Source organism: Aquarana catesbeiana, linkage group LG01 (genome assembly GCF_042186555.1).
Source record: "Aquarana catesbeiana isolate 2022-GZ linkage group LG01, ASM4218655v1, whole genome shotgun sequence".
Lineage (NCBI taxonomy): Eukaryota > Metazoa > Chordata > Amphibia > Anura > Ranidae > Aquarana > Aquarana catesbeiana.
Genome location: NC_133324.1, coordinates 1,658,821 through 1,672,698, shown reverse-complemented (window position 1 = coordinate 1,672,698; position 13,878 = coordinate 1,658,821). Strand labels below are relative to the sequence as shown.

Genomic DNA, 13,878 nt, shown 5'->3' with positions numbered 1-13,878 from the left:
CTGAAGTGGGGGGGAGGGGAGGCAGAACCCTGCAGATAAAGGTAATAGAGATGTTGTTCTAATTTGACGGAAAGTAATGCGTTTCCATACATAAGATATTGCATTCCAACATGGCACCTCATGATGGTTGGATTAATGTTCACTCCCTGACAGGTAGATAGGACGGGCTCAGAAATAAGTGGCCACCGAAAAATATAATCAAAAGGTGTATAAATGGAATGGCCATCTGATGAATTAAGACTGCCTGAATGTCCAGAAAAAAAAAAACAATCAATGGCTATGTACAATCGATCCTCCAGACAGTCGTGACACTCAGTGCTTACTAATTTCAACTAATTGACCACTTAGAAAGACATCCAGTGAACATAGATCGAATTAGGGAATAGTAATATATATCTATATACGTTTGCAGTATAGTCAATGTCCACAAGATGGCGTATATATATATATATATATATATATATATATATATATATAATTAGCAATCAGAAAGAGGACTAATTGATACATTTAAACAAGCCGATGTGAATATGCACTTTGAAAACAAATCTAATCATGAATAAAGTCGATTGCTGGTGCCAGGACTGGGATTAATAAAGTGATTCAGTGAGTATCCATGGACTGTCAGGTATATCAACTTTAAGAAAAAAAAATATATAGCCAAACTGAAGTTAATGATTAATGTCGGGACTGGAGAGGATCGAGAGACGTCCAAAGCAGCCATTGGACGGGCAGAACAGTTCAAAAGAGAGACCAAGTAAATGAATATAAACATAGCTTGAACCAGACAGGCAGACATATGGGAGCGCACTCTGGCACTCAACCCAATAGTGAATGCTGACCAAAGCCTGTTGTTTGTAACAATCCCCCCCCCACCAATCACCGACGCAGCCGATCAGTATCAGCTGCAACCGAGATCTGGGTGGGAGGTGCAGGGCCATTGCATAATTCCCACGCCCCCATTCCTCCCGGGCATGCGCGAGTCACGCGCGGTGGAGTGACGGCCCACCAGCACATTGGCGTCACCGGCGCACAGAGCATGTACGCTGGTGAAGCAAGATGGCATCCTGGATGGGCAGCAAGCCATCTGAGCTGCCTGGTCATCAAAAGCCACCACGGATTGGCAAATCCGGGCAGCTTTGTGTGCTGGGCAGATTGGGGCGTGAGACCCGGGTGGGCTCACCAACAGGGCACCTTACTCCTCATTATAAGGAATAGGGTGAGTTCCCATTTTGGAAAAAAGGGTAATGATCATGCTGCAGCAGCAGCACCACCTAGTGGTCAGAAACTGGTGTGTATCTACATACAGATATACAGTAAAGACAAAAATAAATAGATGGGCAATTTCATCGCATACAGATCCCTAGCTCCCAACATTGATAAGTCAGCGACAAACAAATCCAAATCAAATATATATTATTTAATGAAGGAAAATTAATTGCAGATAGACAACCAAATATTTCAGAAAAGAAAGACAATATGATATTACAAGGTTTGGAAGATTAGTGATTATCTGATAGATACTTTGTTGGTCCAGAAGGTTACCTCAGCAAAATGCAGGCTCAAGATATAAATCAGAGTCACAGCGCCCTCATCACTTTATAATAAAAGTAAGGAGCATGAATGTTCCAAAAATGGGAAAATTATGTATTTTCAAAGCAAGGGAGAAGGGTAGAGGGGAAGAGAGGAGAGGAGAGGAGAGGAGAGGAGAGGAGAGGAGAAGAGAGGAGAGGAATTCCTTCCATTATGGAGAGTAAAGCAAGGATTGGTGGGTCTATCTTATCTTGCCGCCAGATGAAAATCCTTTCACAAATGGCTTGAAGCCTACAGCTTTGTTGAGGCCAGGAGGTTGGGTGGCTTTAAGGGTATAAATCCATCTCATTTCTAGCTGGAGAAGTGTTTTATTCCAATCCCCACCTCTGGGGTTGGGATGGACTCGATCCAGGACAAGAAATTTTATCCTAGGGAATCTACCCCCCATGCACTACTTGTGTATGGCGACCCAGAGGCCGTGCATAGGGCGTTTAGAGAGTGTTTTTAATGCTGTAAAACACCCCCTACTAGAACTCATTGATGCCTGTCTGACGCCCATACTAACGCCATAAAAACACTTTGAGAGTGTTTGGTGAGCGGTAGACATTTAATCAAGTGTGAACAATCCCTAACAGTGTAAATTTGCTGTCTCAAATTAACTCAATACACAGTCATTAATGTCTAAACCACTGGCAACAAAAGTCAGTACACCCCTAAGTGAAAATCTCCAAATTGGGCCCAAAGTGTCAATATTTTGTGTGGCCACCATTATTTTCCAGCACTGCCTTAACCCTCTTGGACATGGAGGTCACCAGAGCTTCACAGGTTGTCACTGGAGTCCTCTTCCCCTCCTCCATGAGGACATCACAGAGCTGGTGGATGTTAGAGACCTTGCGCTCCTCCACCTTCCATTTGAGGATGTCCCACAGATGATCAATAGGGTTTAGGTCTGGAGACATGCTTGGCCAGTCCATCACCTTTACCCTCAGCTTCTTTAGCAAGGCAGTGGTGGTCTTGGAGGTGTGTTTGGGGTGGTTATCATGTTGGAATACTGCCCTGCGGCCCAGTCTCTGAAGGGAGGGGATCATGCTCTGCTTCAGTATATCACAGTACATGTTGGCATTCATGGTTCCCTCAATGATCTGTAGCTCCTCAGTGCCGGCAGCACTCATGCAGCCCCAGACCATGACACTCCCACCACCATGCTTGACTGTAGACAAGACACACTTGTCTTTGTCCTCCTCACCTGGTTGCCCCCACACACGCTTGTCACCATCTGAACCAAATACGTTTATCTTGGTCTCATCAGACCACAGGACATGGTTCCAGTAATCCATGTCCTTAGTCTGCTTGTCTTCAGCAAACTGTTTGTGGACTTTCTTGTACATCATCTTTAGAAGAGGCTTCCTTCTGGAATGACAGCCATGCAGACCAATTTGATGCAGTGTGCGGTGTATAGTCTGAGCACTGACAGGCTGACCCCCCACCCCTACAACCTCTGCAGCAATGCTGGCAGCAAGGGCCTCATTCTCAAAGCATCCTGGTTTGACTGAGCCTATTCCCTCATCTACCACCGGCCTTCAGACGGCTCTCCCATTGGGTGGTAATCCCATTTTACCTGGAGAGTTATCCTAATCCTGGGTCTTTCATCTAAATCTATACTGCTGACGAGTGGACCTACCCCGTTTGGAGTGACCGTCTTCCAGGTTCCAGCCATACCTGAGTCGGTACAACTCAAAATCTCGAGGCGTTCGGCCTATAGGAGCCTGATTGACCCACTGCCGCTGGCAAGTGGGTCCACCTCGTCTGGTAAGAGTACCCATCTACATCTTTTTAACAGAAGATCTTCCTGTTCTAACACAAGATCACAGCCAGATTCACTTTGTTGTATTATCACCATCTTTATAGAGGACTCACAAGTCATTTATTCGATGGACACACTTCTTAGGATGTTTATTCATTTGGTGTATTTTTATTAGAACTTTATCCTCACAGATTTGCCTTACATGTGAATATTGTATTCGTATTTTGCATGTTTGCATCACATTTCTAGACATTGACAATTTCAGTTCACTACTGTCATATTGTTTTATATTTAGCGCTACACTTTGTTTTTCACATTTGGTTGGGACTTTGTTTGTTTTATTGTCAACAGCTTTTTCTTTCATTGGTTTAGCGCAGTAATTTCCCCAATATGTCTATTTCCCAAAGACAACCTCTGGATATGACGCTGATCACGTGACCTCAACTTCTTTGGTGGACCATGGCGAGGCCTGTTCTGAGTGGAACCTGTCCTGTTATACCGCTGTATGGTCTTGGCCACCGTGCTGCAGCTCAGTTTCAGGGTCTTGGCAATCTTCTTATAGCCTAGGCCAGTGATGGTGAACCTTGGCACCCCAGATGTTTTGAAACTACAATTCCCATGATGCTCAACTACACTGCAGAGTGCCTGAGCATCATGGGAAATGTAGTTCCAAAACATCTAGGGTGCCGAGGTTCACCATCACTGGCCTAGGCCATCTTTATGTAGAGCAACAATTCTTTATTTCAGATCCTCAGAGAGTTCTTTGCCATGAGGTGCCATGTTGTACTTCCCGTGACCAGTATGAGAGAGTGAGAGCGATAACACCAAATTTAACACAACTGCTTCCCACACTTGCTGATGTAAACGGGTGACCCCCGCCAACCTTCTGACGTAATGTCAGAGGGGAGACGGGGTCACCCGTTTACGTCACCGGGTGGCCCTGCCCTCAGCTCCCATTGAGGCAGAATTTTTCCATTTTTTTCTTTTTTCTCGGGTCATCTGCGCTGTCATCAAAGACAGAGTTACACTGCGGAACACTATAAAAAAAAAAATTAAAAAAATAAATTGTCCCACACTGTCTCCTGTCATTTTTACCATTTTGGCACTTTTGTTGGTGAATGTGTAGGGGTAAAATGTACCCTATACCAATTCACATGGGGGGGCCGGAATCTTGGGGTCCCCCTTTAAAGGGGGCTTCCAGATTCTGATAAGCCCCCGCCCGCAGACCCCAACAACCACCGGGCAAGGGTTGTGGGGAAGAGGCCCTTGTCCCCATCAGCATGGGGACAAGGCGTTTTGGGGGGACCCCAAAGCACCCTCCCCATGTTGAGGGCATGTGGCCTGGTACGGTTCAGGGGGGGCACTCCCTCATCCGCCCCCCTTTCCTGCGAGCCTGCCAGGCTGCGTGCTCAGATAAGGGTCTGGTATATATTTTGGGGAGGACCCCCACGCCATTTTTATTTTAAATTTTGACGCAGGGTTCCCCTTAAAATCCTTACCAGACCTGAAAGGCTTGATTTGGATTTTGGGGGGACCCCTACCCATTTTTTTTTTAATTATGGCACCGGGTTCCCCTTAATATCCATACCAGACCCAAAGAGCCTGGTAATGGACTGGGGGGAACTCATGCCGTTTTATCTCAATGATTTCTATGTATATAGCCACGATCCGGCAATACATTACAGCTGCGAGCAGTTTTAAATGACATTTTTTCCTTTACAAATGTCAGTTTGCTGCTCTCATTCATAAAACTATCTAAGGCTGCCGTGTAAGCAGCCTTACATAGTATGGGGCGTGGACTCCTGAGCCATGATTAGCCAAAGGCAACCTGGCTTTGGACAATCATGGCTCTCACAGCAGAGAGCACTGTGATTGGCCAAAGCATGCAGGTCAGGTGCATGCTTCTCCAATCAGCATCCATCAATGCACTGATATCTCGCAGTGCATTGATGGTCTCGCCGTTCATTATCGGGCATTCCACGGGCGCTCAAATTTTCCGCGAACGCCCCATAATGTTCACTATGCGGTGAACGGGGTGAACATCAGGCTCATCCCTATTAATGATTCTTACTCTGAATGGTCTGAGGTTATCAGTGGTGTACCCCAAGGTTCAGTGTTGGGAGCCTTGCTTTTTAATATCTTTTTAATAGCTTTATAAATGATATTGGGTCTGGGATTAAAAGTAACATTTCAGTCTTTGCAGATGACACCAAGCTATGCAGTGGAATAACGTCCTTACAGGATGTCTCCAATTTACAAGCTGACCTCAATGCTCTGTCTAATTGGGCGACTATGTGGCAGATGAGGTTTAATGTAGATAAATGTAAAGTTCTGCACTTGGGGGCTAAGAATATGCATCATACATACTAGGGGGAGTACAACTGGGGGGATCCATAGTGGAGAAGGATCTGGGGGGATCCATAGTAGAGAAGGATCTGGGGGATCCATAGTGGAGAAGGATCTGGGGGATCCATAGTGGAGAAGGATCTGGGGGGATCCATAGTGGAGAAGGATCTGGGGGATCCATAGTGGAGAAAGATCTGGGGGATCCATAGTGGAGAAAGATCTGGGGGATCCATAGTGGAGAAGGATCTGGGGGGATCCATAGTGGAGAAGGATCTGGGGGGATCCATAGTGGAGAAGGATCTGGGGGGATCCATAGTGGAGAAGGATCTGGGGGAATCAATGGTGGAGAAAGATCTGGGGGTTTTGGTAGATCATAAGCTCAATAATAACATGCAATGCCAAGCTGTGGTTTCCAAAGTGAGCAAAGTCCCTTCTTGTATAAGAGAGGTATGGACGCCAGAGAGAGAGACATCATCTGTACAAATCATTAGTAAGACCTCATCTGGAATATGAAGTTCAGTTTTGGGCTCCAGTTCTCAAAAAGGATATCAGGGAACTGGAGAAAGTGCAGAGAAGAGCAACCAAACTGATAAGAGGCATGGAGGAGCTCAGCTATGAGGAAAGATTAGAGGAACTGAATTTATTCTCTCATGAGAAGAGGAGATTAAGGGGGGATATGATCAACATGTACAATTACATAAGTGGTCCATATAGTGAACTTGGTGTTGAGTTATTCACTTTAAGGTCATCACAGAGGACAAGGGGGCACTCTTTACGTCTAGAGGAAAAGAGATTTCATCTCCAAATATGGAAAGGTTTCTTCACAGTAAGAGATGTGAAAATGTGGAATAGAGGTGGATCTGGCCAGCTCAGTAGATTGCTATAAGAAAGGCCTGGATTCTTTCCTAAATGTACAGAATATAACTGGGTACTGACATTTATAGGTAAAGTTGATCCAGGGAAAATCCTCTCGGAGGATCAGGAAGGATTTTTTTCCCCTGCTGCAGCAAATTGGATCATGCTTCGCTGGGGTTTTTCCCTTCTTCTGGATCAACTGTGGGTGAAGGATTGTGTAAATGGGATTGTATTTTTTTGGGGGGGGTTGAACTTGATGGACTTGTGTCTTTTTTCAACCTGACTAACTATGTAACTATGGATTGGGGAAAAAGAAGAAAGGCACAGTGGAGATGACCGTGGAATGGAGGAAGAGAGAAGAATCATGGAGGAAATGTCAGTGGTTTAGGAAGAGACAGAAGGAACAATGGAGATAGCCATAGATGGGGGAGGAGAGAAGAGGCATACAGGAAGTGACTATGGATTAGAGGAAGAGAGAGGAGGAACAATGGAGATGGCCATAGATGGAGGAAGAGAGAAGAGGCATACAGGAAGTGACTATGGATTAGGGGAGAAGAGAGGAGGAACAATGGAGATAGCCATAGATGGGGAAAGAGAGAAGAGGCACACAGGAAGTGACTATGGATTAGGGGAAGAGAGAGGAGGAACAATGGAGATGGCCATAGATGGGGGAAGAGAGAAGAGGCACACAGGAAGTGACTATGGATTAGAGGAAGAGAGAGGAGGAACAATGGAGATGGCCATAGATGGGGGAAGAGAGAAGAGGCACATAGGAAGTGACTATGGAATAGAGGAAGAGAGAGGAGGAACAATGGAGATGGCCATAGATGGGGGAAGAGGGAAGAGGCACACAGGAAGTGACTATGGATTAGAGGAAGAGAGAGGAGGAACAATGGAGATGGCCATAGATGGGGGGAGAGGGAAGAGGCACACAGGAAGTGACTATGGATTAGAGAAAGAGAGAGGAGGAACAATGGAGATGGCCATAGATGGGGGGAGAGGGAAGAGGCACACAGGAAGTGACTATGGATTAGAGAAAGAGAGAGGAGGAACAATGGAGATGGCCATAGATGGGGGAAGAGAGAAGAGGCACACAGGAAGTGACTATGGATTAGGGGAAGAGAGAGGAGGAACAATGGAAATGGCCATAGATGGGGAAGAGAGAAGAGGCATACAGGAAGTGACTATGGATTAGAGGAAGAGAGAGGAGGAACAATGGAGATGGCCATAGATGGGGAAGAGAGAAGAGGCACACAGGAAGTGACTATGGATTGGGGGAAGAGAGAGGAGGACCAATGGAGATGGCCATAGATGGAGAAAGAGAGAAGAGGCACACAGGAAGTGACTATGGATTAGGGGAAGAGAGAGGAGGAACAATGGAGATGGCCATTGATGGGGGAAGAGGGAAGAGGCACACAGGAAGTGACTATGGATTAGGGGAAGAGAGAGGAGGAACAATGGAGATGGCCATAGATGGGGAAGAGAGAAGAGGCACACAGGAAGTGACTATGGATTAGGGGAAGAGAGAGGAGGAACAATGGAGATGGCCATAGATGGGGAAGAGAGAAGAGGCACACAGGAAGTGACTATGGATTGAGGGAAGAGCGAGGAGGGACAATGGAGATGGCCATAGATGGGGGAAGAGAGAAGAGGCACACAGGAAGTGACTATGGATTAGAGAAAGAGAGAGGAGGAACAATGGAGATGGCCATAGATGGGGAAGAGAGAAGAGGCACACAGGAAGTGACTATGGATTAGGGGAACAGAGAGGAGGAAGAATGGAAAAAAATATGAATAGTGACAGAGTGCCTTTTTATAAAAAAACATTATATAATGCACTGTGGTGTTGGGCATGGGCTCGACATACCATGCATTTACCTGCAGTATTTCCATACATTTTGATTGCATGCAACTAATCAGTGTATATCTCTTTTATAAGTGACCTCTATCATCCAACATTGTTTGCTCAAAATTCTGCTTGGAAATAAAAAGTTCCAGATTTTTTTAATACAGGATAAATTGAGGTGCTATTGGAGAGGGAAAAGTTTCTGAATCACTGCATCCACCTTTGGCACTAAAGACATATTGTATTTCCGCAGTATGTCATCCCAAATCTGGTCCTCTCTGGTGACGTCCTTCCTCCGGCTACCTTTACAGTGGAAAGTCATGGCCATATTGTTTGGTACATTTGTAGATTTTCCTACATGTTTTGGAACATAATGGACGGAGGTCTGAAACACCTTCCTGGGATTTACAATCATTTTACGAGGATTATGCATTGTGTCCTTAAGTAGATATGGGAAGCCATGGCGTAGAATATTGACCCCGGGAACATGGGACCACAGGTCAAATTTGGAGCTATTGTCTGATGTGGGGAAGACGTGAGCTTCAAAGCGGAAGACACTTGTGTCCGGGAATTGTTTCTGAAGACTCTCCATCAATGAAGACCAGTCCTGGTCTATAATCGGAAGAATAATTTCATCATAATCATTGAGGAGGACAAACTTACTTTTGTACATGTTCCTGTATAGACAATCATTTAAGGTTGTAACTTGCCCAAAATATCCAATCTCAGCAGTGAGTCCTGGGGTGTATTTCCACATTTTTGATGTCTGAAGATGGCGGTCTATTGGCCATGGCACCACTTCTAGAGTTCCTTCATCAATGTAATGTCGTAACACCTTATCTACATCTCGGGAACAGCTGGTGTTATAGATGGTGACTCTAGAGGCCCCCAGAATCTTGTACATCTCAATACTCTGGATCATCTGGAGGACATTGTTGTAGTTTCCATACAAAGTAGAAATACAGACGGTGAAATTGGAAGAGATTGGCGGTGGTGGACGGTTCCTGACTTCAAACAGGAGGTTCTGACTTGTCTTTGTGGAAATTATGGAAGAGAAAGACATATAAGTGTAATCACATCCGGAAGGTTCTGCACACAGGAGACTCGCCATTCCATATGGGAACCCAAAGTTGTCTCTATGAAAATCAATTTCTGCTCCAACAAATGCATTCTGATTGGTGGAACAATGGAAGATACAGTAGAGTTCTTTCACGGACACATGGAGGATGGCGATGACCCCCACTGATTGGCCAAGTCTAGGCTCATAATACAGAGAGATGATAAACGTTCGATTATCCAGAGATGTAATGGTGTCTGTGACAATGGGAAGTTCCTGAGATCTCATCTTCTGTCTGATTTCTACATGGTAGGAGTTAAAAATCACAGCAACGCACACAAATATGGACAGTGTGCAAAACATGTATCTTAAAAACGTCCACATTCTGGTCCCATCAGGTGATCAATGCTGTCTAAAGACATGAGAGAGAGACAAATATCTTTATCTCTAAACTAGAATGTAATGAAATCTACTACATACACCATACTGCTGTACAGAGAACACTGAAGCAATTACATCAGTCTATGTACCAAAGGAACTTACACTCTAATTTCCCATCACAAGCACACAGAGAACACACAGGCAGAGCACACACTACTCATAGAACACAAGTAAAATCAAATTCAAAGTAAACATGGCATTCAGAGCACACACTGAGAGATTAGTTCCCCATAAAGTCCACCATCCTTGTGATTGACAATAGCCAGCATTAGGGATGAGCCGAACACCTCAGAGAATCCTGGTACTTCTTTGGAGAGAATGCATGGAGAGACCCACTGCCCAGTAGAGAAGGGGACATCATCCAAGGAGGAGAGCCTGGGGAAGAAGTCCTGCTGGAGGGAAATTGAGTTTTACCCTCAGAGGGACCTGGTACTCTTTTGGAGGAAATGCATGGAGGGACCACTGCCCGGCAGAGAAGGGGACCTCACCCAATGAGGAGAGCACGGGGAGGAAGTCCTGCTGGAGGGAAATTGAGTTTTACCCTCAGAGGGATCCTCAGAGGGACCTGGTACTCCTTTGGAGGGAATGCATGAAGGAACCCACTGCACAGCAGAGAAGAGTATATTACCTAAAATGTAAAGCCAGGAGAAGAAGTCCTTCTGGAGGAGAATGTAGTCTGACCCTCCGAGGATCCTGGTACTCCTTTGGAGGTGATGCATGAAGATACTCACTGCCTGACTGTGCAGCTCTGAAGACCACACAACCGGTGTTTGCCTGATGGTCCTTATTTTTGCAGTACATGTACAGGTCCATGTACTCTTTCTGTGCTGTGGCAGCAGGAGTGTGGACGGAGCCTGGAAGACATGTTGCTGAAGGAATCTAAAGCCCTAAAAATGTTACTGTACAGTTTATGCATATCTAGAACATGACAGAATCCATAGAGTGCTAGACATGTGTGATTTAGTTCCCTCAGATCTGTTTTTTGGATGAAAATTTAATTTTCGGAGATTCAGATGTATCCAAATTTCAGAATGGACATGGAAACAAATGGCAACGAACCAGAAAAAAAGTTATGATGAAAAATAATAATCGTTCAATAATGATCCGAATTAATTTTGAATAGCTGGTTGTTAAGAAGTAGGGATGAGCTTCGTGTTCGAGTCGAACCCATGTTCGACTCGAACATCGGCTGTTCGATCGTTCGTCGAATTGCGAACGTTATGGGCCGTTCGCGCTAAATTCGTGTGGCGCGTCACGGCCCATAATTCACTGCGGCATCGCAGTGCATTGCTGGCTGATGATTGGCCAAGCATGCACTATGACCCGCATGCTTGGCCAATCACAGCGCTGTCAGTAGAGAGAGCTGTAATTGGCCAAAGCCAGGGTGGCTTTGGCCAATTATGGCTCAGGGGATTTAGTACACACCCCACACTATATAAGGCCGCCTGCACGGCGGCCCTGTGTAGTGTGTGTTCCGGTGTGCTGAGAGATAGAGAGAGAGAGAGACAGTGTCATTTGATTTGAGTTAGATAGATTAGGCAGAACAGTCAGTCAGTTAGCTGCACTTACAGTGTATTGTGTATATATATGCATCCCAGGTGTTGCATATATATATATACACTGTATTCAGTTTAGCTAGATCCGTTCCTGTTATCTTCTATCTAGACTATTTACATTTAATGCAGTGCGTCCTGCTCACAGTGTTCAGCTAGATCCGTTCCTGCTATTTACATTTAGTGCAGTGCGTCCTGCTCACAGTGTTCAGCTAGATCCGTTCCTGTTATCTACATTTAGTGCAGTGCGTCCTGCTCACAGTGTTCAGCTAGATCCGTTCCTGTTATCTTCTAGACTATTTACATTTAGTGCAGTGCGTCCTGCTCACAGTGTTCAGCTAGATCCGTTCCTGCTATTTACATTTAGTGCAGTGCGTCCTGCTCACAGTGTTCAGCTAGATCCGTTCCTGTTATCTTCCTACTGACAGGCAGGCTTGTCTGGTTACAGTATATAAAGCTACCTGAAGAAAATTACAGGTGTTCTATTTGATCCTATTAGTACCACGGTCAGGCAGCTAGACTATTTACATTTAGTACAGTGCGTCCTGCTCACAGTGTTCAGCTAGATCCGTTCCTGTTATCTTCCTACTGACAGGCAGGCTTGTCTGGTTACAGTATATAAAGCTACCTGAAGAAAATTACAGGTGTTCTATTTGATCCTATTAGTACCACGGTCAGGCAGCTAGACTATTTACATTTAGTACAGTGCGTCCTGCTCACAGTGTACAGCTAGATCCGTTCCTGTTATCTTCCTACTGACAGGCAGGCTTGTCTGGTTACAGTATATAAAGCTACCTGAAGAAAATTACAGGTGTTCTATTTGATCCTATTAGTACCACGGTCAGGCAGCTAGACTATTTACATTTAGTACAGTGCGTCCTGCTCACAGTGTACAGCTAGATCCGTTCCTGTTATCTTCCTACTGACAGGCAGGCTTGTCTGGTTACAGTATATAAAGCTACCTGAAGAAAATTACAGGTGTTCTATTTGATCCTATTAGTACCACGGTCAGGCAGCTAGACTATTTACATTTAGTACAGTGCGTCCTGCTCACAGTGTTCAGCTAGATCCGTTCCTGTTATCTTCCTACTGACAGGCAGGCTTGTCTGGTTACAGTATATAAAGCTACTTGAAGAAAATTACAGGTGTTCTATCCCAGCTTAGTGCAGCTACAGGCCATTAGTATGTCTGGAAGGCCAAGAAGGAGAGGCAGACAGTCACAAGCCAATAAGAGAGGGCAAGCAGGCTCTGTGTCTAGTGCTGGTCGTGGAGACGGTGCATCCTCATCAGCACGTGGCCATGGGACACGCTTGGCCTTTTTTTCGGCAGCTGGCCATGTTGAGCCGCAACATGCGGAAGACTTGGTCGAGTGGATGACCAAGCCGTCCTCATCCTCCTCATCCTCTCTCACCCATGCCCAGGGTGCTTTGTCTGGCAAAGCAGCGGCCTCTTCCCTCAGCTCAATGTCATCAGTGACTCCTTCCCTAGCTCCACCATGTCCTCATGAGGATTCCCTCGAACTGTTTGACCACAGTGTTGGGTACATGCTCCAGGAGGATGCCCAGCGTTTGGAAGGCTCTGATGACGATACTGAGCTCGATGAAGGCAGTAACATGAGCGCGGACAGAGGGGGTGCCCAAGAAGGACAGCAATCTGGCAGTCATGCTCCCCCTGCTGCAGCATACTGCCAGGTTTGCTCCAGTGATGAGGAGGGAGGGGATGATGAGGTCACTGACTCAACGTGGGTGCCTGATAGGAGAGAGGAGGAGGAGGAGGAGGAGGAGGAGGAGGAGGAGGCGGCAGCACATCACCAACGAGGCAGGATGCCCTCCAGGGGCCAGCCTAAGGGCAGCACATTGACTGCATCACACCCCAAAGCTCCACATGTGCAGGGCGCTGCAGTCTCTGCGCGTTATTCAAAAAGTTCTTTGGTGTGGGCCTTTTTTGAGACGAGTGCATCAGATCGCACCGCTGCTATTTGCAACATATGTCTCAAGCGTATCTCGCGTGGCCAAAATATCTCCCGCTTGGGTACCACATGCTTGACCAGACATATGTTGACCTGCCATGCAGTTCGTTGGCAAGCGTATCTAAAAGACCCACACCAAAGAACAAAGAGGATCTCTCCTTGCTCCTCATCAGCTGAGATTTCCAACCCCACTAGACCTTCAGTCCTCTCTGAGACCTGCAGTGAGAGGAATGAAGGTGTAGAATTAGGTGTGTCACAGCCAAGTACTTGTGGGCAATCTGCTTTTGGTACACCGACGTCAGATTGTACCAGGCAAATTTCCCTGCCCCAGCTGCTGCACCGCCGAAAGAAGTTTGCTCCCAGCCATCCACATGCCCAGCGGTTGAATGCTAGCTTGGCAAAATTGCTAGCACTTCAACTGCTGCCTTTTCAGTTGGTAGACTCTGCCCCCTTCCGTGAGTTTGTGGAATGTGC

The 13,878-nt window shown here is 46.0% G+C and overlaps 1 protein-coding gene across 1 annotated transcript; it reads right to left on the bottom strand.

Moving 5' to 3' along the window:
- Positions 1–8,565: 8,565 nt before the first annotated feature.
- LOC141124128 (beta-1,4-galactosyltransferase galt-1-like) lies at positions 8,566–9,825 on the bottom strand. Its single transcript, XM_073612206.1, has one exon. The coding sequence runs from the start codon at positions 9,823–9,825 to the stop codon at positions 8,566–8,568; it is 1,260 nt and encodes a 419-aa protein (XP_073468307.1).
- Between the last annotated feature and the right edge of the window lie 4,053 nt (positions 9,826–13,878).